Consider the following 25,148-nt stretch of genomic DNA (forward strand, 5'->3'; position numbering starts at 1 on the left):
CAGAGATCACAAGTAGGCAGAGAGGCAGGCAGAGAGAGAGAGGGGGGAAGCAGGCTCCCGCTGAGCACAAAGCCCAATGTGGGGCTCGATCCCAGGATCCTGAGATCATGACCTGAGCCGAAGGCAGAGGCCCAACCCACTGAGCCACCCAGGCTCCCCTGAATATACTTAGTATTGACAAGAAAGTAGAGTAACTGACAACTCATAGTAAAACTTTTCAACATTTTGGATAATTATTTGTCAGTATTTACTGAAAAAGAAAATATCTACAATTGCATCTCCAGCAATTGTAGATATGTGTTGAACAGAAAACCAATACATTGGGATACAGAAAAGCCTTCTATAGGAAATTAATACTATTCATAATAGTCTCAAACTAGAATCAACCCACATGTCTATCACAATACAGTGGGAAAGAACAGTGGAATAGTTATAAGACACTATAAGAAAACATAACTAGTGCTATTTGCAACAGGATGAAGAAAAGAAACTAAATATTAAATGTATGATTTCATTTATGTATAGATCACAAACAGGCAAAACTAGCTTTTGACATGGGTACATGTCAATCAAAGTACAATGGGTACATTTAGTGAGGGCGAGGGGAGGTTCTGAATAGGAGGCATAATGGGGCTTCTGGTGTCCTGGCAAAATTTTTCTTGGCCTGTGCGTTGGTTTCACAGTATATGTTCAGATGATAACTCACTGAGCACAACTTTTAGGACTTTAGGTTTATTATGCATCAGTGAAAGGTTTCTTTTAAAAGAAACTTCTAGGGGCGTGCCTGGGTGGCTCAGTGGGTTAAAGCCTCTGCCTTTAGCTCAGGTCATGATCCCAGGGTCCTGGGATCCAGCGCTGCATTGGGCTCTTTGCTCAGCAGGGAGCCTGCTTCCTCCTCTCTCTCTACCTGCCTCTCTGCCTACTTGAGATCTCTCTCTGTCAAATAAGTAAATAAAATCTTAAAAAAAAAAAAAAGTTAATTTTCTTTATTAAAAGCTTAGAAAGGGGGCGCCTGGGTGGCTCAGTGGTTTAAGCCTCTGCCTTCAGCTCGGGTCATGATCTCAGGGTCCTGGGATCGAGCCCCACATCGGGCTCTCTGCTCAGCGAGGAGCCTGCTTCCCCCTCTCTCTCTGCCTGCCTCTCTGCCTACTGAGGATCCCTCTCTATCAAATAAATAAATAAAAATCTTAAAAAAAAAAGCTTAGAAAGAACTGTACTAATCAATTAAGAACAAATATATTTAGAGAACATCCCTTTGTACAAACATTACTATTAGTGATCTGATAATGTATAGCTATCATTCCAGTGATCAGTAGATCCTCCTGACCACTGAATGTCACCTGTTCAGGTCTTCGTGTGGTGGTGGTGGTTTTTTGGGTCTTTTTTTTTTTTTTAAAGTATATCAACACTGCATGGCATGTGGGGATCAAAGTCACAATCCTGAAATCAAGAGTCGAATGCTTGTCCCGCAGAGCCAGTCAGGTGCCCCAGTCCTATGGGTCTATTTAATGAACTCCCTGCATCCCATTCTCCACTGAATTCACACCTTTTGTTTTAAAATCTTGCCTACCTTGTTGTGCATACTTCATTCCATCATTTTTTAAAAAGATTTTATTTATTTATTTGACAGAGATCACAAGTAGATGGAGAGGCAGGCAGAACGAGAGAGAGAAAGAGAGAGAGAAAAGCAGGCTCCCTGCTGAGCAGAGAGCCCGATGTGGGACTCGATCCCAGGACCCTGAGACCATGACCTGAGCCGAAGGCAGCGGCTTTAACCCACTGAGCCACCCAGGAGCCCTCATTCCATCATTTTTGACAGTGGCAGCCCGCCCCCTCAAAAAAAAAAAAATCAGAAGTTATGTCTGGAGGTCACTGGAAGGTAGGGGAAACCATATTTTCTCAAGTCTTGCCTCCTAAATTCTGAGACGGGATCTTTTTTCAATTACCTGAGCAACTTTCACCTGTGCAGTGATGGAGAGGGGGAGAATCCCTTTCTTTTATTTTTTTTTCTTTTGAGAGCCTATAGTCCTTTTATCCTTGGAATCAAACAAAGGCTTCTACTTAGTGAAACTTACTATTTCGTGAACAGTCAGTGAGGTATGCATACAGAGGAACTAGTACTTGGGGGGTTCGATTTTGTTTTTCCTATAATTATTGAGGCAGCTATGGTGTAAGCCATCATGCATCATAATGGTCCTCAAAAGATCTAGGTTCAATTCCCATTTTTGTCACTTAGAAGGTGTACAACACTGGATGGGTCTCCTGTTGCCTCCAAATTTCCCCTTCTTTTGTAAAATTAAAATTCCACTGTGTGTGGGTGGGGGTGGGCATAAGAGTTTGATGGTAAATATATATAAATTTATTTAGCTAATTACTTGCTATGTATTTGGACATTCAAGAGTTCTGTTACCTAGGTTTTGTTGAATGTTAGTACAGTACACAAATATTTCAAAAGGCTTTCATTTCTAGGACAAAATATACTGGTGTTTGCTAAAGCATTAAAGGATAAACGTTTTTGTGTATAAGGATTTCCTCTAAAATCATAAATTCTCAACTGATCATTAATCTGAAAATCCAGAATGTCTTGCAGTTTTTGTGAGTAAGTGATTTACTTCACTGGCTCTCAACTGGAACCACCTAGAATGTTAAAAAGAAAAACAAACCCCCAAACCGAAAACATTACCAGTACCTGGGCTCCTCTCCAGACCTGTTAGACCAGAATCTCAGGGCAGGAGTAGTAGAAGCAAAAAGAAAAACACGTATTTTTATCTTTATCAGTAGGCCAAAGTCCTTTCAAAAGAGAGATTAAAGTAATCCAGCTGATTGATTAGTTTATGAGTCAGAGGGACAGGTTGAATTAGCAGGGAGTATTATAAAAGCTTTAGATGTCAAGCTCACAGTCGTCCAAAAAGGGAGTGCTTTCATGGATCTAGTTGTGGTTCTGGTGCTCTGTCTCTCCTGTTGGCTTCTCCTTTCACTCTGGAAACAGAGCTCTGGAAAGGGGAAGCTCCCACCTGGCCCCACTCCTCTCCCTTTCATTGGAAATATCCTCCAGTTAGATGTGAAGAACCTCAGCAAGTCCTTGCGCAATGTAAGTATGCTTTATGCTTCTCCAGCTCCTCTACTTTTAAATAAAATATATTAAAATTAACCACATTATATTAAAATATCAAGGTACATCTGTAAGGCATATACTTGTGAAATATTGTCAAGAATAGTGGAATAAGGGGCTCCTGGGCGGCTCAGTGGGTTAAAGCCTCTGCCTTCAGCTCAGGTCATGATCTCAGGGTCCTGGGATGGAGCCCTGCCTCCCTGCATCGGGCTCTCTGCTCAGCAGGGAGCCTGCTTCCTCCTCTCTGTGCCTGCCTCTCTGCCTATTTGTGATCTCTGTCTGTCAAATAAATAAATAAAATCTTAAAAAAAAAAAAAGAATAGTGGAATAAGGGGCGCCTGGCTGACTTTGCCAATACAGCATGCCACCCTTGATCTCAGGATCATGAATTTTGATCTCAGGGTCATGAATTTTGAGCTGCAATGTTGGGTGTAGCGATTACTTAAAAAAAAAAAAGTGGAATAAAATAATGTGTTCTATGAGTAAAGAAACATTTAGGCTGTTCTGTGGTAGCATTAAAATAATAAAGTCCGGGGCGCCTGGGTGGCTCAGTGCGTTAAAGCCTCTGCCTTCGGCTCAGGTCATGATCCCAGGGTCCTGGGATCGAGCCCTGCATCAGGCTCTCTGCTCCGCTGGGGGCCTGCTTCCTCCTCTCTCTGCCTGCCTCTCTGCTTACTTGTGATTTCTCTCTGTCAAATAAATAAATAAAATCTTAAAAAATAATAATAATAAAGTCCAGGGTGCCTGGGTGGCTCTGTCGATTGAATGTCTGGTTCTTGGTCTTGGCTCAGGTCATGATCTTGAGGTCATGGGATCAAGCCCCTTATTGGCTCCATGCTCGGTTCAGCACAGAGACTGTGATTCTTTCCCTCCCCCACTCTCCGTCTCCCCAATTCCCATTCATGTGTTCACTCTCTCAAATAAAGTCTTAAAATCTTTTAAAAAACAATAATGAAGTGACAAAAGCCAGGAATTCTGCTGCCTTTGTTTCACAGCCCTTTGCTGTGATTTCCGGCTAAAGGTAAATGGTAAGGCTAGTGTTTTGTGATTAGAGATTTCATTTGAAGAGTCATCTATTATATAGTCTGTGTGTTTTGTTCATGAAAATTGAACTCTGAAGAAGCAAGTAGTGCCTGATGGCAAGCAAGTAACTGGGTCCAGAACTAGCTTGAATGAATGCAAAAAATAAGAAATCATCAGGACCAACTGGATGGTAACATGATCCCCGGATTCCGCACAGAGCTGCTGTCTATACCTTGTGAATGCTGCAGGATAGAAGCAATTGTTGTTCTGTGAGATGTTGCCTGTCCTGGTCCTGCCTTTAGTGTTAGTAATACCAGCAGATCTCAAAGTGGAGTGGGCATGAGCACCAGCTGGGGTGGTTTTCTTTTTTTTCTTTTCTTTTCTTTTTTTTTTAGTATGGATTTCTAGTAACTATCATAAGGCTACCAAGTCAGAATCTTCAGGAGATGGGAGCACCTGGCTAGCTCAGTCACTAAGCTTGAGACTCTTGATCTCAGGCTCATGAGTTCAAGCCTCATGCTGGGTGTAGAGATAACTTAAAAATAAAATCCTTAAAAAAAAAAAAAAAAGAAGAAGAAAAATCTCCAAAGGATGGGCTTTACAGGTGGTCCTGAAACAGCTGGGTATTGGTTCAGAGATAGGCACTGGAGACAAAAGAGGTTGGCTAAGTAGGGTTGAAATGTGGGTGTTCTGTTATAAGACACTGGGATTATATAGGAAACTCTCTGAACTTCAGTCTCTTTATCTGTACAACAGGGTAAATAAACCTAGCTCAAGGCGTTGGTGTAATAATCAGTTGTAATTATCTGAGTACCAATTCCCCAGACCATTGCCCGTCACATCAGTGGCCCTCTCTATGTGTCAGCTGTAACAATCTTATTTATAGGTAAGATCCAGGAATATTTGAAGCCATGTTTGGTAGAATAAAAACATCGACAGTATGATGATATCAGGCTTAATCACACACACACACACAAAATAATGCACAAAACGTAGACTAAATTGTGACTTCTTTTGCTAACATATATGTTTTCTTTGAAATTCTCCAGCTCTCAAAAGCGTATGGCCCTGTATTCACTCTGTATTTTGGCATGAAGCCCACCGTTGTACTCTATGGGTATGAAGCAGTGAAGGAAGCCCTGATTGATCTGGGAGAAGAGTTTTCTGCAAGAGGAAGTTTCCCCTTAGCTGAAAAAGTTAATAAAGGACATGGTAGGTGAGCAGGGACACACGTTCGGCACTGGTTATGGGGTTGGAAAGGATGGAAAACTGGAATTTGAAGAGCGACTCAGCAGAACTTGGCCCACCGTGAGGCTGCTGAGTATGACCTTCCTTCTTCTTGCTTAGGACCTCCCGCCCAGTTTCTGTTTCCCCTCTGGTAGGAATCCTTTTCACTAACGGAAACAAATGGAAGGAGATACGGCGCTTCTCCCTCATGACCCTGCGGACTTTGGGGATGGGAAAGAGTGACCTTGAGAGCCGAGTTCAAGAGGAAGCCTGCCACCTTGTAGAAGCTTTGAGAAAAACCAAAGGTGGGTTATTCTATAGCTCTGATCTTGGCAGGCTGTTCTCTCGTCTACTGATGTCCTTGGAAACATTTCAGCCCTCGCGTGGAAAGAGGGAGTGCAGCAAAGAGCCAGGGGAGCTTCTGTGTGTCTATGCTGGTCACGTGTCATTTCATGACTGTGCTACAGTGTGGGTGTAAAAGGTCATTTAATCCTTTTCTGTCCCCAATTTTTTATTTCCACATCATTACACCATGAAGGTACAACATTTGGGGACTCATTTTTTTTTCAGAGTTAGAGAACGGTATTTTCCCCATAGTAATAGTAATAATACATTCCCATGTAAATGTGGGTTACCTATTTCAGAAAAGGTCACCAGGGAATACTTGTCAAATGGACACAGTGGCAATGATTTCACACCTTTCACATGGAGCACCTGTAGCTAGTGACATGTGCTTTTTTTTTTCTTTTAAATCTTGCATTCTTTCCATTTCTTTTTTAAAAATTTTTATTTAATTTATTTTTTTAAGATTTTTTATTTATTTATTTGACAGAGAGAAAGAAATCACAAGTAGGCAGAAGAGGCAGGCAGAGAGAGGGGAGGAAGCAGGCTCCCCGCCAAACAGAGAGCCCAATGGGGGCTCAATCCCAGGACCCTGGGACTATGACCTGAGCTGAAGGCAGAGGCTTTAACCCACTGAGCCACCAAGGCACCCCTCATTTCTTTTTTTAAAAATTAACATGTAATGTATTATTTGATTATTTTTTTCAGGGGTACAGGTCTGTGAATCATCAGTCTTACACAATCCACAGCACTTCCCGTAGCACATACCCTCCCCAATGTCCATCACCCAGCCACTCTCTTTCACCCCCTCTGCCTCCCAGCAGCCCTCAGTTTGTTTCCTGAGATTAGTTTGTTTCCATCCCCAGTCCCATCTTGTTTCATTTTTCCCTTTTCTTCCCCTCACGAACCCCTGCTCTGCCTCTCAAATTCTTCATATCAGAGAGATCATATGACAATTACCTTTCTCTGGTTGACTTATTTCGCTTAGCATAATACCCTCTAGTTCCATCCACATCAATGCAAATGGCAGGATTTGGTGGTTTTTGATGGCTGCATAGTATTCCATTATGCACATATATATATGCATCCTGCACATATATATACACATACATATATATATGTACATACATACATACCACATTTTCTTTATCCATTCATCTGTTGAAAGATGTCTGGGCTCTTTCCAGACTATTGTGGATATTGCTACTATAAACATTTAGGTGCACGTGCCCCTTTGGATCACTACATTTGTATCTTTAGGGTAAACACCCAGAGCACAATTGCTGGGTTGTAGGGTAGCTCTATTTTCAACTTTTTGAGGAACATCCATACTGTTTGCCAGAGTGGCTGCACCAGCTTGCACTCCCGCCAACAGCGGAGGAGAGTTCCCCTTTCTCCGCATCCTTGCCAGCATCTGTCGTTTCCTGGCTTATTAATTTTAGCGATTCTGAGTGGTGTGAGGTGGTATCTCACTGTGGCTTTGATTTGTATTTTTACTTGGTTGGTCTATATGTGTTTGGTCAACTTCATTCATCTTCTGAGTGTTGCTTCCAAGGTCCATGTGTCCATTTCGGGCCAGTAATGATACTTTTTTTTATGGTTGTAATTGCTTAGGCATCTTTCATGCCACCCTCATCAACTGTGATTTCCTTGTCAGCAACTATTTTTTTAAAATTTTTGTTTAAATTCCAGACATGCTAACATACAGGTTTTTTTTTTAAATTGGTTTCAAGTGTACAGTGTAATGATTCAGCGCTTCCATACTTCACCTGGTGCTGATCCCAACAAGTGCCTCCTTAATCCCCATCCCCTACTCCACCCATGCCCTCACCCACCTCCGCTCTGGCAGCCATCAGTTTGCTCTCTACAGTTAAGAGTCTGTTGCTTGGCCTGTCTCTCTCCTGCCGTCTCTGCTCTCTCTCGTTTTCCCCTTTGCTCATTTGTTTTATTTCTTAAGTTCCACATATGAGTGAAATTATATAGCATTTGTCTTTGTGGGACTGAGTTATTTTGCTTAACACTCTCTGGATCCATCCACATCATTGCAAATGGCAAGATTTCATTCTTTTAATGTGTGAGTAATTTCATTTTGTGAAATATTACACACACACACACACACACACACACACAGAGAGAGAGAGAGAAATAAATCTCAAGACCTTCAGAAATTATCCCCTACCTTCTAAAGTTTTTCTGAAAGCTTAGTGTCCTCAAGTGTTTCAACTGAAAGAGTCTGGGGGCACCTGGATGGCTCAGTTGTTGAGCGTCTGCCTTCAGCTCAGGTCATGATCCCAGGGTCCTGGGATAGAGTGTCACATCGGGCTCCCTACTCAGGGGGAAGCCTGGTTCTCCTTACATGTGCTCTCTCTGTCAAGTAAGTAAATAAATAAATAATCTTTAAGGAAAAAAAGAAAAAGAGTCTGGAATAGAAGCAGTTACCTAAACACGTTTCCTATTTTTTAATTCCCTCTCATTTTGGATTCTGGTTACCCTTAATTACATCACTGATGTGAATTTGGGGGCCTTTTGCATATAAAGTTTATTGATCAGTTGATTATAGCAATTACATTTAAATATTTCTCACTAAAAATAAAATTTTTTCTCTGGTTTAATTTATCTGTAAAATGACAGAATTGGCCTAAATAGTAGTCCAGTTAAAAATTTATAACTATGGTCTTCTGCTAATGGCTATATATAGCAATACTCCAGAATTCCATAAGAGGGCAGGCTGTCCAAAAAATGTGGGGCGTGATTGGCGATGAGGGAACCTATTTCCTAAAGGAAATTATTGTTTTTTGTATTGTAATAAAGAAACACAAGAACTCTATTTATTGCCTTTTCCTTTTTAAATTAAAAAAAATTTTAAAGATTTTATTATTTTTTTGACACAGAGAGAGAAATCACAAATAGGCAAAGAGGCAGGCGGGAAGCAGGCTCCCTGCTGAGCAGAGAGCCCGATGTGGGGCTCGATCCCAGGTCCCTGAGATCATGACCTGAGCTGAAGGCAGAGGCTTAACCCACTGAGCCACCCAGGTGCCCCAATTTTTTATATAAAAAAAAATTTTTTTTTAAGCAAGTTCCATGCTGAAATGGGGCTTGATCTTATGACCCTGAGATTAAGAGTCACATGCTCTGCCTACTGAGCCAGCCAGGTACCCCCGGACTCTATTTGCAAATTTAACCTTTTTTCTTAGCTGTGATTTAAGTTTGAAGTGAAAATTTCTTATTTTACTTCTGTCTGAGGCAAACAAATGTGCACATTAATTTTACTCATTTGTGTTAGTTTTCCTCTCAGACAACATGGATACCTTTTGCTTTTTTGTTTGTTCTATCAAAATACTTGAATTTTTCCATCATTTTTCCTCCTTTAATCTTTTTCTCTGCTGATTTTACACATAATTCACTTTAACTATTCATTATCTATAGGTTTCCAGGTCCGGAGCTATTTCTTCCTTCCTACAGGAGTGTACAAGTTTACTAGACAGGTGTGATTCTGTATTGATAGCTTAAATTATTAGGTGGTTTTTTTTTTAATGTATTTTTATTATTATTTTTAAGTAATCTCCACACCCAAGGTGGGACTTGAACACGTGACCCCAAGATCAAGAGTCAGGTGCTGGTTGCACCTACTGAGCCGGCCAGGTGCACCATTCGGTGTTTTTAAAAGTGGCGTCTTTTAAGTTTTTTCTTTTGCTCTTCAAAGTAATAGTCACCTTGGGTCAGAATCAAGTAAACAAAGGTAGTGATCTAAATGGAGTATTTGGAAGATTGTTATTAATCAAACTAAGGTGGGATGGACGTCCCATTTAAGGGAAAGATGATGTGTTGATTTTGAGCATGCTGAAATCTTCGCTGGCAAGGGGATTGCTAGGTAGATATTGTTTTAGAGATCCTAAAATTACCTATTATGAACAACAAAGAGTTTTATATGTATATTTTAATGGTATTTTCTAAATCTTTCCTATTCTTTAGCCTTACCCTATGATCCCACTTTTGTCCTGGGCTGTGCTTCCTGCAATGTGATCTGCTCCATCATTTTCCAAAATCGTTTTGATTATACAGATCAGACTTTAATTGGCTTCCTGAAAATATTTAACGAAAACCTCAAGATTCTGAGTTCCCCATGGATTCAGGTAAGGTCATGGGAGGTCTTTCCTCTGACACATCCAAAATTCTGTATGGACCATGCTGTGACGTAAATGAAAACTGGACATTTTGGATACTATAATGTAACTGTGGAAACGAGGTTCCTCCCCCTCCTTGAGATTTGTTTTGTCTTGTTTGTTCTGCTTGCTTTGGGTTCGTGTTGCTTTTTGCTTTCTGTAGGCTATAGATATTTGTTTATTTCGTGACTTTTCTGGACCATGTTTCTAAGTCTCCTCTTCTTCATCACGTGCGGTCTCTGAAATCTCTATTTCTTGGTGTTCCGCTAGTGTTAGCTGCAGTTTTCCTTGAGTGTGAGGGGCTGAGAAAAGGGTGTGCGGGGAGAAAGAGAGAGGAAGAAGGGGACAGAGAGAGAGGGCGGAAGGAAGGAAGACAGGAACAAACAAATGAACTCTTCCAAATTGGTTCTGGACTGGAGCATTCCTTCACTGCTTTCACTGGACTCCGATTCTTTCTCAGTCTTGTTGCTTACATTGAGCCAAGATCAGCTAGAGGTGAAAGCTTAGGGTCTTCTGGGGTCTTTTCTTAGCCAATGTCCTGGTTTCTAAATTTTTTTTTAAGGTTTTATTTTACTTTATCACAAGTAGACAGAGGCAGGCAGAAAGAGAAGGAGAGGGAAGCAGGCTCCCTGCTGAGCTAAGAGCCCGATGTGAGACTTGATCCCAGGACCCTGAGATCATGACCTGATCATAAGCCAAAGGCAGCGGCTTAACCCACTGAGCCACCCAGGCGCCCCCTGGTTTCTAAATTTTAAAATGTCTAAATTCCTCAATATACCTGGGTACTTTGGAATGCCCTAATATCCAGAAGATACTTTCTCCCCAGCTTTTCTTCCCAGGATTCTGGTGCCCTATCTTATGTCTTAACTAGCCTTTGCCCCAGGTTATTCATTTGCCTTACAGAGTTTTTGAGACATGCCTGCTGCTCTCCACCCTGAGCTCTAGTCCGATGAAACAAAGACTAGAGCCTGTGTCAGTCCTTCAGGTTGCCCCAGAGCAGTTGCAACAGAGTAAACACAATTTTTTGCAAGATCTAGTCTAGTCTCTTGCACTGGAAACCAGAATCCCACACGAGAAGCTGCCCTTGTTAAGGCCACTGCCAAACTAGGAAGGAGGTAGAAGAGGGCACATTAAAAGTTCCACAAACTTCCCCACCATTTTCAAGTTGCCTTTTTTGGGATTCAGCATTCACTTGATTGCTGTAAGCCTTTGTTTTCTAGAGTTCTGACAAGTTGATTCTCATGGTGTTTGCCAAAAAATCTCAGCTCTCTTTTTTTGGAGTATCCTGTCTTTGGAGATATCTATACTGGTACTTTCACTGGTCATACTCAGTGAAGTGAGTTTTTGAATACCACACTCCTGCCCAGGGCAAACCTCATGGAGTGTGCATGTTGAAAAGAGAGTCAAAACCTTTATTTCACGGACAAGAAGATAAAGGTCCAGGGCATCTGGGTGACTCAGTGGGTTAAGCCTCTGCCTTTGGCTCAGGTCATGATCTCGGGGTCCTGGGACCGTGCCCCACATTGGGCTCCCTGCTCAGCCGGGAGCCTGCTTCCCTTCCTCTCTCTGCCTGTCTCTCTGCCTACTTGTGATCTCTCTCTCTCTCACAAATAAATAAATAAAATCTTTAAAAAAAAAAAAAGAAGATAAATGTCCAAATATGGAGCTGGTAGAATTCAAGCCTATTGACTCCCTGGCCAGTGCTCTTTCCCCTAAATCCCAAAGCCCTGTTTTGGTGACTGCCCAGAAACATGCTGATAGCACACTCAGTGGGCATCCAGGCCCTTGCTGAAAGGTTCCCATTGCCTAAAAGATTTGTCCTCCACTCACACTTAGTGACCTCTTAATCACATTACTTAGCAGAAATATGCCAGTCTAGGAAGGAAGAGAATGTCTCCTTTAAGCAGAGAAAACATTTGGGACCACAGGTGCTGCCAGGATGCACTGATGAAGGAGTAGCTTTGTGCTGTGTATGAGGTTGTCCAAACTCCCTTAACCTCAGTCTTCATCTATAAAATGTGAATCATAGTAATTCACAGCATTCTGTATTTCAAGGTTGTAGGGAAGAATTAATATAAAACATGAGAGAATTGATGTAAAGATGCTTTGATACTATAAGGTGGACGATGTATGAGTACAGGACGTTATTGTTGTATTTCATCACCTGGTCAGAGTTTTCTCCCTTAGATATCTCCATGAGCATAGAGAATTACTTTATATACACAATATAAAATGCTTTTCCAGGAGACAAAGACCATTTTCTCTTCATCTCCCTTTTTAACCAGGGCTTGACATATCTTCTATATGTCTTCAATACATGTTTTAAAATTTAATATGTATTTTTTTAATCTCTAAGATCTACAATAGCTTCCCTGCTCTCCTTGATTATCTCCCAGGAAGTCATAACACAATACTTAAAAATTCTGTTTTTATAAATAATTACATTTTGGAGAAAATAAAAGAACACCAAGAATCCTTGGAAGTGAACAATCCTCGGGACTTCATTGATTACTTCCTGATGAAAATGGGACAGGTAAGATATTAATGACAGATCCGTTATTTGTTTGCCTGCATTTATTTTGTTCACTGATTAGTGCTCAAGAGGATGTAAATCATCAGGCAAGAAATGCTTGACAGACACTTTAGGTACTTCTGTACGCATGGATCTATCTGGATTGAGCATCATGGAACATCACTCAATCTAAGATTGAATTGTCTAATAACTAGGATGTGTGGAACCTATTTGTTAAGTTTCTACCTGAAGAGAAAGAGAATGTACACTTTAGGGGAAATAAAAACACAAGTTAGAAATTACAAAATATGGAGCTATAAAATGAAGATATATGTGATCTTATCTCAGTGTGTGGGAGAATAAGAAGGAAATGTTTAACCTAGCTGGGCTTCCTGCTTATACTGAGGGCTGATGTAGAGCTTCAAAATATTTGCAATAAGAATAGGGAGGGAAGAGGTTCAGAAGTACGTGTTGGCAAAGAGATGAGATGGATGGAAAAAGGAAGTCTTCACTGAGTGTAACCAAAAATGGATTTGGACAGATACAGAGTTGGATGTTGGTGCCTGTCAAGTAACTGTAAGACTGAATGTTGGCATGAAAAGTTTTTATTTGCTCAGGTAGATGTATGAGCCTGAACAAGAGTGGAATACAAATAATTATTGGGGTAAATTATCCTGGGAGTCCTGTAGAGTGAGCTGTATGATAAGAATGGGGCCCAAGGACCAACTGTGAGATTTTTCATGTCTTGACTTTGGCTTAATGAAAAAAGTCTGGACCATGGAAATACAGGGACTCCTGAAATAAAATCAAATTGTTCATTTTGTTACATCTCAGAGATCTATACAGGCTGATTTTAGTGGTTTAGCCTATAGAGGCTGATTTTAGAAGTAAGGACTGCATGGGAGAGTTTAGTAATAAGAACAGATATTCTATTTGAGAAATTTAACCAAGGAGTGAAAGATTGAGATAGTAAATCTGAATAGTGAATGTGATGAGTGATAGGGTCAAGCTGGAAATTGTGTGACAAAAGTAATGTAGATGCCATAAGGACACGTGTACCAAGGCAACATCCTTGAATGGGGGAGAGGCAGAATCCAGAGTGCATTATAAAAAGCTTATTCTAGAGAAGGAAATTCCTTCATCTGAGGCCATCACTTTATCCAATCACTTTGTAGCTTTGGGCAGAAATGAGAAACGGTGAGTAGGCTAACATGGGAAGGAAAAAAGATGCTGATGAAATTGATTGTCAAAGAATTATCCTTGGATTTCAGTTGGACTGCTCAAGTCACATATTCTAGGTGCAATGGAGTGAAGAAGGTGGTGGAATTGTTTGAAGAAACTGGAAGAGGGAAGAAATTAATATTTTCATGGTCTGCTTTCTCTGCTGTTAGGGCAATGTTTTTTATCTTCCAACTCTGTTCCCCTTCCACTTTTATTTAGATCAAAGACTGGCAAAGCTCACCTGTCTTTATAAATAAAGTTTTATTGAAACACACATACATACACAAAGTATGGACACCTTCCCAGAAAAATGCACCCATATGAATGTTTTTGTATTCTGCATATATTTTGAGCAATTTCCTTAATGCTAGGAAGCCTTTCCACTGGTCCTGGGTGCTGACATCTCTCATATATCAATTAACAGTATTTCCTTAATATTATATTTAAAAACTGCATTGTTCCTCTGGACTTCATTATAGTATTTATTTATTTATTTATTTATTAAAAAGATTTTATTTATTTATTTGACAGAGAGAGAGAGAGATCACAAGTAGGCAGAGAGTCAGGCAGAGAGAGAAGGGGAAGCAGGCTCCCCGCTGAGCAGAGAGCCCGATGTGGGGCTTGATCCCAGGACACTGAGATCATGACCCGAGCCGAAGGCAGTGGCTTAATCCACTGAGCCACCCAGGCGCCCCTCATTATAGTATCTAGATTCTAGCTTATTATTCCATTTTTTTCTTATTCTTAATATCTACACTGAGTATAATTAAAATGCCATACCCTCCCACATTTCAAGTATAATTTAGTAGTTGTGTATTTTCAGAGTTGTGCAACCACCACCACAATCAATTACCAAACATTTTCATCACCCTCAAAAAAAAACCCCATAAGCTTGACTAGTTATCTCCACTGTCCCCCAAACACTTCCAGCTTTCAGGCTTCACTTCTCTACTTTCTGTCACTATAGATTTGCTATTCTGGATGTTTCATATTAATGAAATTATACTGTATTTTGTTCTAGCTTCTTTCACTTCACTCCTTTATGTGCTTGAATGATATTCCAGAGAGAATATACCATGCTTTATATATCTACTCTTGGTTGATGGACATTTTGATTGTTTCTGGGTTTTTGGCCTTTTTTTTCTTTTTAAGATTTTATTTATTTGAGAGAAAGTGAGAGAGCACAAGCCAGAGGGAGAGGGAGAAGCAGGCTCCCCACTGAACAGGGAGCCCAATTCCAGGCTTGATCCCAGGATGCTGGGACCATGACCTGAACCAAAGGCAAATTCTTAACCAGCTGAGCCACACAGGCACTGCTGGGTTTCTGGCTCTTATGAATAATGCTTCTATGGACATTTGTGTGCAAGTTTTTGTGTATACCTATGTTTTAATTTCTCTTGGGTACATACCTGGTGGTAGAATTGCTAGATCATATGATAACTTTATATTTAACCTTGGGTGGAAATGTGGTGAATCAAAGACCTAAATGTAAGAGCTAAAAATATAAAACTCCTAGAAGAAAACTTAGGCATAAAATTGGCTAAAATTGATAATCTATGTGTATGTAAGCACTGATTCTTCAAATTCACTTCAACAGATGAAATGCTAATAATGGTTTATAAGTGCCTTATTCTTTTTTTTGGGTTGGAAAGGTTAGAAAAGTTACCAATGGGTCTAGCAAATACAGCTACTGAGGTTAAGCCTGTCTTAATGGAGTTGATGACAATTTAGGTGTGCCACAGGTCACTTGGGGATTGTAAGAACCTTATTAAATTAATGTTGGCCCAGAGGACTGGCTAGGAAGAAATTTTTTTTTTTTAATTTTAGTGATCTCCATAGTCAATATTTCAAATGGCCCCATTGTTGTTTTCAATTTGGTGTCACCCTTGTCTTAAACCAGCTTTAGTTGTCCTTGTGAGGTGCTTTTACTCTCCCTATGAAAAGTTATGAGATCTCTATTCATTTGGTGTCTTATTCTCAGCATCTGCCTTACTCCCATAGTCTCTTTCATCCCTTATGGGCAGTTAATGTCCAAATTTTCTGTCTTCAAGTCTGTAATATTTCTTCTATTTGTATATCTTCACTAATTCCTGCACTTATTTCCCAAACCAAATAGTCCTGCCTTACATCTGGAGTACCATAGGGGCTGGCCCCCTTTTGTCTTTGTAAATTTGTTCTCGCTACAATCTGTTCTAGGATGTGCTGCCATGTTAGCTTTTGCATATTCCCAACTTTGTAATGAGTTTTTAGGCAATATAGAGTCCTCATAAATTCTATAACAGAAGAGAATTATAAACTCTTGATCCTGGTTTATACCATTTAAAGAATTTTTTTTTAATTTTTTATAAACATATAACATATTTTTATCCCCAGGGGTACAGGTCTGTGAATTGCCAGGTTTACACACTTCACAGCACTCACCATAGCACATACCCTCCCCAATGTCCATAACCCCACCCCCTTTTCCCCAACACCCTCCCCCAGCAACCCTCAGGTTTTTTTTTTTTTTGAGATTAAGAGTCACATATGGTTTGTCTCCCTCCCAATACCATCTTGTTTCATTTATTCTTCTCCTACCCCCTTAACCCCCCATGTTGCATCTCCACTTCCTCATATCAGGGAGATCATAAGATAGTTGTCTTTCTCTGATTGACTTATTTCACTAAGCATGATACCCTCTAGTTCCATCCACGTCGTCGCAAATGGCAAGACCATTTTTTAAGATATGGCTCTAATTTACTCATTTCTATCAGAAAAGATTGTGTTTGCCTACCAACAAGAGAAAACTCAATTTACAATTTTTAAAAAGATTTTATTTATTTATTTACAGACTGAGATCACAAGTAGGTAGAGAGGCAGGCGGGGGGTGGGGGGAGCAGGCTCCCTGCTGAGCAGAGAGCCCAATGTGGGCCTCAATCCCAGGACCCTGAATTCATGACCTGAGCCAAAGGCAGAGGCTTTAACCCACTGAGCCACCCGGGCACTCCCCACTATTTCTTTAAACATTGTTAATTGGGGGGCGCCTGGGTGGCTCAGTGGGTTAAAGCCTCTGCCTTTGGCTCAGGTCATGATCTCAGGGTCCTGGGATTGAGGCCCACATTGGGCTCTCTGCTCAGCAGGGAGCCTGCTTCCCGCCCCCCACCCCACCTGCCTGTCTCTCTGCCTACTTGCGATCTCTCTCTTTCTCTCTCTGTCAAATACATAAATTAAAAAACAAACAAACAAACAAACCAAACTTAAAAAAAAAAAAAAAGAAATGGTGTATTTTTCTCAGGTACAGAGACTCTCATGTTAGGCAGTCCAGGACTTTTATAGTAGCCCTGAAGTATCATGGACTCATGTGCCTTCCATTTTTCTTTAGCATACCTACTGTGTAGACTTCATGTTCATCATGTTTCAAGATGATGTCTACACCACCTCCACCAACATATCTGTGTAGGCATGTAGTAAAAAGAAGGAAGGAAAGTGACACCAAGAGGCCATTGGGGGGGCACCTGGGTGGCTTAGTAGGTTAAGCAACAGATCAAGAGTCCAGGGTCCTGGGATGGAGCTCCACGTCGGCCTCCCTGCTCAGTGGGGAGTCTGTTCCTCTCACTCCCTCTGTCCTCTCCCCACTCTTGTGCTAGCTCTCTCACTTGTTTTCTCTCTCTCAAATAAATAAAATAAAATCTTTAAGAAAAAAGTCCTTCGGTAAGAAGTAGGTTGCTTGGCCAATGTAGCTGCGAAAGAGGCTAGGAAATGGAATCTGTAGGCAAGTTTGCTTAACTATATAACAATGTGTTATTTTAGATTTATTATAATTACATATGCTGCCAAACCAGCAAATAATTACATCAAATAATTCCTAGGAAAAGGACAATGATCAGTTGAAGTTTACTTTTGAAAACTTAGTAACCAGTGCATCTGATTTATTTGGAGCTGGGACAGAAACGACAAGCACCACCCTACGATATAGTCTCCTGCTTCTGCTGAAGCACCCAGAAGTCACAGGTATGGCCAGCATGATGGGCAGGATCTACTTCTGGGCATATAAGCGATGTTTATAATGATGTTGGAGCACATGAATTGGCGTGTAAATATATATGCATTTTCTCTTTTTTCATCTGTCTCATTTGTGTTTTATCAGCTAAAGTCCAGGAAGAGATTGAGCGTGTAATTGGCAGATGCCAGAGCCCTTGCATGCAAGACAGGAGCCGCATGCCCTATATGAACGCAGTATTGCACGAGATCCAGAGATACATTGATCTTATCCCAAACAGCCTGCCTCATGCAGTGACCCGTGACATTAAATTCAGAAACTATGTCATCCCCAAGGTAAGATGTGTTTCGCCTACACCTGACTTCAGTGCTCTTGAAGTTCTCATATTCACAGTGTGGTTTCAATCCTCTACCAGTACAGATGAGAGTGTAAGAATCATACATGTGGCAGCTTCATGGACTTTGTGCTGTTTCCAGTTTGAGGCTATACATTTTTTTTTGAGGCTATACATTTTTACAACAGGTTTTGGTATTGACTGTGTAATTCTTCCAAATTTGTTCTATTTCTTTAATATTGTTTTGGCTACTCTTAGCTATTTACATTTCCAAATAAATTGTAGTATCAATTTGCCAGTTATCCAAAGCACTTGACAATGGTTTTTATCAGGGTTATAGTAAATTAACTTGGAAAGAATTGACATGTTGGAATGATGAATCTTTCAATTCATGGATATGGTGTATTCTCCTAATTTATTTGGGCTTTCTTTAATTTTTTTCAATATTTTCTTCAGTATAGTGGCTTGAACATCTTTTAGATTTTTCCTAGGTAAATGATATTTTTAATGTTATTATAAATTGTATAATTTTTTAAATGCCTTTTCTACTTTATTGGTATATGGAAATATAATTGATTTTATTATTTTGGTGACCTCATATCTACCAATCTTTCCAATTTCACTTATCATTGTTAATAATTTGAATCTAAGTAACCATGGATCATTCAAGTCTACTGTATTGGACATGACTGACCTAAGTTTTGTTTCTTTTTTTCTGTAATATTAAAAACCTTATCTTCAGGGGTGCCTGGGTGGCTCAGTGGTTTAAAGCTTCTGCTTTCAGCTCAGGTCATGGTCCCAGGGTCCTGGCATCGAGCCCCACATCGGGCTCTCTGCTCAGCAGGGAACCTGCTTCTTTCTCTCTCTCTGCCTGCCTCTCTGCCTACTTGTGATCTCTGTCTGTCAAATAAATAAAATCTTTAAAAAAAAATAAAACCTTATCTTCAGAGACACATCAGTAGCTTAGTCAGTTAAGCGTTAGCCTTCAGCTCAGGTCATGATCCCCAGGTCCTAGGATCAAGTCCAACATTGGGCTCCTTGCTAAGCCAGGAGCCTACTTCTCCTTCTGTATGCTACTCCTGCTGCTTGTGCTCTCTCTCTGACAAATAAATAAATAAAATCTTAAAAAACTATATTCTACCTGGACTTTAAAAAGGCATAGAAGGGGAGCCTGGGTAGCTCAGTCACTGGGCATCTGCATTTGGCTCGGGTCATGATCCCAGGGTCTTGGGATCAAGTCCCACGTTGGGCTTCTCACTGTGTCTCTCTCTGTCAAATAAATAAAATCTTTTAAAAAAGGAAAAGGAAGAAGCATAGAAGGCACTAGAGAATCCCTTTCTAGAGAAATGAAAGAACTTAAATCTAATCAAGTTGAAATCAAATAGGCTATTAATGAGATGCAGTAAAAAAAAATAGAGGCTCTGGGGTACCCATTTGGCTCAGTGGGTTAAGCCTCTGCCTTTGGCTCAGGTCATGATCTCAGGGTCCTGGGATCAATCCCCACATCGGGCTCTGTGCTCAGCAGAGAGCCTGCTTCCCCCTCTCTCTCTGCCTGCCACTCTGCTTACTTGCGATCTCTCTCTGTCAAATAAATAAATAAAATCTTAAAAAAAAATAGAGACTCTGAGTGTTAGGATAAATGAAGCAGAAGAAAGAATCAATGATATACAATACAAAAATGTTGGAGAATAAAGAAGCTGAGAACAAGAGATAAACAACTACTGGATCATGAGGGGAGAGTTCAAGAGATAAGTGATACCATTAAGTGCAATATTAGAATAACTGGAATCCCAGAAGAGGAAAGGGAGAGAGAGAGAGAGGCAGAAGGTATATTGGAGCAAATTATAGCAGAGAACTTCCTTAATCTGGGGAAGGAAACAGGCATCCAAATCCAGGAGGCACAGAGAACCCCCCTCAAAATCAATAAAAATAGGTCAACACCTTGACATGTGATAGTGAAACTTGCAAATCTCAGAGACAAAGAGTAAATCCTGAAAGCAGCTCAGGACAAGAGATTCATAACCTACAAGGCTAGAAACATTAGACTGGCAGCAGACCTGTCCATAGAGACCTGGCAAGCCAGAAAGCACTGGCATGATATATTTGGGGTCCTAAATTAGAAAAATACACAGTCAAGGATACTTTATCCAGTTAGGATGTTATTCAAAATAGAAGGAATGATAAAAACTTCCAGGACAAATTAAAAGAATTTGTGACCACTGAATCATCCCTGCAAGAAATATTAAATATTAAAAGGGATCTGTTACACAAAGAAGGAGCCTAAAAGCAACATAGAAGAGAAAAGAACAGAGACAATATACAGAAACAATAAGTTATACCAAAGAAAATTCATATTTTTGAGGGTAGAGTCAAGTGAGTTTTGATCAATATGTAAGGCTGTGTAATTAGCACAACTAAGGTATAAAACATTTCTTTTTTTTTTTAAAGATTTGATTTATTTATTTGACAGAGAGAGATCACAAGCAGGCAGAGAGGCAGGCAGAGAGAGAGAGAAGGAAGCAGGCTCCCTGCTGAGCAGAGAGCCCGATGTGGGGCTCGATCCCAGGACCCTGGGATCATGACCCAAGCCGAAGGCAGCGGCTTAACCCACTGAGCCACCCAGGCGCCCCAGGTATAAAACATTTCTATCATCTCAAAAATTTCCTTCATTCTCCTTTTACAGTCAATCCACCTCCCCCAGTTTCAACCCTTGGTAACCATTGATCTACTTCTGGTTCCACGGTTTTGCCTTTTAAGGAATGTAGCATAACGGAATGTGACATAAAAGTAGTATAACCTGTAATCAGTATAAACCTTTATCTTTTTTATGTGACAGAATGTGTTTGAGATTAATATTTGTTATCACATGTATCATTAGTTGTTCCTTGTTTTGATGAGTAGTTTTCATCATATCGAGTGCCACAAGTTGTTTATCCATTCACTAGTTGATGGATATGTGGGTCATTTCCAAATATTAGACAGAGACAGTGAGAGAGAGCATGAGCAGGAATGGGGTGGGGGGAAGCAGACTCCATGTGGAGCAGGGAGTCCAATGTGGGACTTGATCCCAGGACCCTGGGTTCATGACCTGAGCCGAAGGCAGAGGCTTAATGACTGAGCCACCCAGGTGTCCCAAAGGCAATAACTTTGTAAATAAATTACAGACCTTAAATATGATAAACTTAGAGGGTAGAATCTCCTTCCAATGTTTAATTTAAAAAAGTAGAAAATCTAAATAGCCTTTAAACACACATACACAATGGCTATGTAATGTTTTATGTATATATAAATAACATTTATGAAAATTTATATACATCTGTATTTTAAGTGCATATTTACTTATGTCCATCAATCTACCTCACTCCAATCTACCTCACTTCACTATGCATCTTCTAAGAATGAGGGCTTTCCGCATATTTATTGAGATGAACAACATTCATCTCAAGGAACTATTATCTATACAATAATTTTATTTAATATATAGCCTATAATTACATTTTTTCTGTTATCCTAAAATACTCTTTTATAGCTTTTTTTGAAGGGGAATATAGTAGCTAATCAAGGAATAATATGTAATTTGATTATCTGTCCCTTTAGGCTACCCTTTTATAAAGAAAATTTCCATTTCCTTTATTTGTTTCACTTCAAGGCACTGACAGTTTTGAGGAGTCCAGGACACCATGTGGAATATTCCTCAGTCTGGTTCGGGTGGTTTTTGTTTTTGTTTTGAGATTAGATTCCACTTCTGTGTTTTGGGGAAGAAAATTACATAGGTGATGTTGTGTAAGTCCCAATGAATCACATTTGGCTAGAGACATACAATACCAATTTATACCATTATTGGTGATGCTAGCTACTCACTTATGAAGGAGGTATCTGCCATAATTCTCTATTGCTAGGGATCTATTTTTCATAGGAGGTGATTAATAAGAAAAAAATCTATGGCATGGTACTTTAAGACCTTATAAATATCCTGTTTCCCAAATCATTGATCCAATAGTTTTAGCATTAATTAATGATCTTTACTTGAATTGTTGAAAAATGATTAGTTTTTAAATTTTATTATTGGGGTGTGTGTGTGTGTGTGTGTGTGTGTGTGTGTGTGTGTAGCTAGGATTCATCTATAACAAAGAGTTCCCCCACATTTTTATTTTTTTTAAGATTTTATTTACTTTAGAGACAGTGTGAGTTGGGGAGAGGGGCAGAGGGAGAGGAGAGACAGAATCTCAAGCAGACCTCTGCTGTGCCATAATCCACATGAGATGTATGAAAACTGAAGTGACAAAATAGAGCAAAGAGACACACAAGTGTCCAAACATTGTGATCAGTGGAAGGAATTCAGAGGGCAGGCACCCAAGTAACCAAGCACTCGGTATTTCAGACCCTGTTGGAGGCCATGTTAGCATCCTGACTAGCACTGGCCTCAATCTCATCCCTGTTTATTTCTTGGTCTCTCTGGCTGGAAATCCCATGGACCTTCTTTGGACCTTGGATTCTTCACATATAGATCAAAATATTGAACTAAGTGATTTCCACATTTCTTCCAGCTCTACAACTTCTTTCTAACCCAGTTTATCTTCATCTGTTTATTTCAGGGCACAAACGTGTTAGTATCACTGACTTCTGTGCTACATGATGAACAAGAATTCCCCAACCCAGAGGTATTTGACCCTGCCCACTTCCTGGATGATAATGGCAACTTTAAGAAGAGTGATTATTTCATGCCTTTCTCAGCAGGTAATAAATTCCTTACGTGCTGAAGGGGACAAAATATTTTGGGGGTGGGGTATCAGTTGAATCTTACATAGTGCCTGCCCTGGCGTGGGTAGAATTGTTCTTTGTCCATGACCAGAAACATCACTCTAGATATATCACTGAGCTACTAAGAGCTCCTCTAAACAGCAGATGAAACTCATTTAGACTTTACTCACTGGCCAGGAGAAAGGTATATAACTCCTCAACTTTGAGTTAAGTATTTTCTTTCTTTTTTTTTTTTTTTTAAAGATTTTATTTATTTATTTGAGAAAGAATGCGAGCACAAGCAGGGGGAACAGGAGAAGGAGAAGCAGGGTTGCCGCTGAGCAGGAAGCCTGATGCAGGGCTCAATTCTAGGAACCCTGGGATCATGTCCTGAGCTGAAGGCAGATACTTAACCAACTGAGTTACCCAGGTACCCCAAGTTAAGTATCTTCTATGTGCGGCGCCTGGTTGGCTCAGTCAGTTAAGTGTCTGGCTTTAACTCAGGTCATGCTCTCAGGGTCCTGGGATTAAGCCTTGCTTCAGGATCCCTGCTCAGTGGGGGATCTGCTTGTCCCTCGGCTACCCTACCCACTCATACTCTCAAATAAATAAATAAATAAAAATTTTTAAAAAAGTATTTTCTCTGTACCTTCACTTCCCAGAGTGAGCTCTGGGGTGACAAGTATCCACAAGCAGATCATGGACACCACAGGGGCTTACACTCTAGTTAGGGAAGCAGACTAGTAAGCAGATCATTATAATCTGATAAGACTAGTGTTGTGGGAGAGGAAAGGCCAGGCTGCTCAGGAGACCAGAAGAGGCAGCTTCCTGCTCACCCTCAGCCCACAGTGAGGCATGAACTGGAATAAGCAACATTCCAACAGCAGAAAGGGAATTTGAGCTGCCTCACAGCAGACAGGAAGTGAGGGAAAGAAGAGAAGATGGGGCACTTTTACAAAGTAGACCATAGGAGAAGGATGTTTCTGTAGACTGAGATCAGAACCTGCCAACCAACCATGGCATCAAGGAAACTTCGGAAAGTGGCAGGATGCCCTGCACCTGATTGTCCTCCACTCAAGATCATGTATCTTGGATATTGGGTCTCCACATCAATAGTGCTCACTGAGTCTCCAGCCTTAGAGTTCCCTTCAATTATCTGATGGCTTTCAGTACCTGCTTTGGGTCTGGCACTGTACATACCAAGATGTCAAAGACTGAGCCTTCCCTGCAAGGAATGCACATTTTAGCGTGGTAGAAAAAGATAAACAGGAAATTATGATTCAAGGTAATGATCTAGGCTTTAATTGAAGAGTGAATAAGATTCTGAGAATACCCAGAGAGAGCAAGACTCTATTGCCTGAGGGGATCACAGGGAGTATAGAGAGGAAATGCATGAGACAAAGATCCTGAAAGAAGTATTAGAGAATTGCACCTTAACTGAAGGGAACAGCATTAGATAAGGCTGGAAAGTCATGGTGTGTTGGAGATCAATGAAGAGTTGGTATGGCTAGAACCAAGAGTAGAGGGTTTGGAAGATGGAAGGAGGGATATGGAACCTCAGACTGGATACAGAATGTGAAGAGCCAGTTCAACCCATTTGACCTCCTGTCATAAGACAGATCAGCGACACCCTGAATATTTTAAAGTGAGAGAGAATACATTTAGACATGTTTTTGGAATCACATGAAGGAAAAAAATCTTTGTAAACTTTATGCCAGAGGTAGGAATGGAGACACAGATACATGAGTTCTCTTCTCTTAGTCCTTCTCCCTCCAAGGCCCTTGGTGAAGGGGGTGGGTTTCTACAAAAATGTATGGAAACTGGAAATAAGAAAAGAGCAGTTGTAATGTGGAAATGCATAGTGAAGTGCTTGATGTAGGCCTGATACTCAATAATTAATTGTTGAATGAAGGGTTCTCATCAAGACACTAGATGAATAGCAAGCATTTCCATCCTTCTGTCCACCTGTCCCTCTAACCTTCCTTCCACCTCTCCATTGGCCTGGTCATTCATCAGATATTTCTTGTGACATGTCTTATGACGGTTCGAAACATAGTGTTCAAGGAACAGATCCCTTGTGTTTGTTACTTTCAGGAAAACGAATATGTTTGGGAGAAGGACTGGCCCGTATGGAGCTGTTTTTATTCTTGACCACCATTTTACAGAAATTTACCCTGAAATCTCTGGTCGACCCAAAGGACATTGATACCACCCCAACTGCCAGTGGGTTTAGCCATGTCCCACCCCCCTACCAGCTCTGCTTCATTCCCATATGAGGAAGGGCAGACCATCTTCCTGCTGCTGTGCTGTTGTCTGTAGCTCCTCCTCCTCTGGGGCATCATTCACCTCTTCACTGCTGGGGATGCACTCTCTGACCTCAGCTCCTGTTTCCCCGTTCCCTCCATACCCAGTGAACATCCAGCCTCCACTAAAGGAAAGTTTCCAGGGCGCCTGGTGGCTCAGTCATTTAAACGTCTACCTTTGGCTCAGGTCAT

The 25,148-nt window shown here is 40.6% G+C and overlaps 1 protein-coding gene across 1 annotated transcript; it reads left to right on the forward strand.

Moving 5' to 3' along the window:
• The first annotated feature begins 2,923 nt into the window (after positions 1-2,923).
• LOC116573275 (cytochrome P450 2C41-like) lies at positions 2,924-25,148 on the forward strand. Its single transcript, XM_032313320.1, has 9 exons — positions 2,924-3,091; positions 5,185-5,347; positions 5,518-5,667; positions 9,677-9,837; positions 12,224-12,400; positions 17,449-17,590; positions 17,727-17,914; positions 22,509-22,650; positions 24,748-25,148. The coding sequence occupies exons 1-9, from the start codon at positions 2,924-2,926 to the stop codon at positions 24,927-24,929; spliced, it is 1,473 nt and encodes a 490-aa protein (XP_032169211.1). The 3' UTR covers positions 24,930-25,148.

This window comes from Mustela erminea, chromosome 14 (genome assembly GCF_009829155.1).
Source record: "Mustela erminea isolate mMusErm1 chromosome 14, mMusErm1.Pri, whole genome shotgun sequence".
Taxonomy (NCBI): domain Eukaryota; kingdom Metazoa; phylum Chordata; class Mammalia; order Carnivora; family Mustelidae; genus Mustela; species Mustela erminea.

What these genes read in the sequence shown, in the direction of transcription:
- LOC116573275 (XM_032313320.1), top strand. Translation starts at nt 2,924, where the DNA reads ATGGATCTAGTTGTGGTTCTGGTGCTCTGTCTCTCCTGTTGGCTTCTC. An exon ending in TCAGCAAGTCCTTGCGCAAT is followed by an intron (nt 3,092 to 5,184) that starts GTAAGTATGCTT and finishes GAAATTCTCCAG; the next exon opens with CTCTCAAAAGCGTATGGCCC. An exon ending in TTTCATGCCTTTCTCAGCAG is followed by an intron (nt 22,651 to 24,747) that starts GTAATAAATTCC and finishes TGTTACTTTCAG; the next exon opens with GAAAACGAATATGTTTGGGA.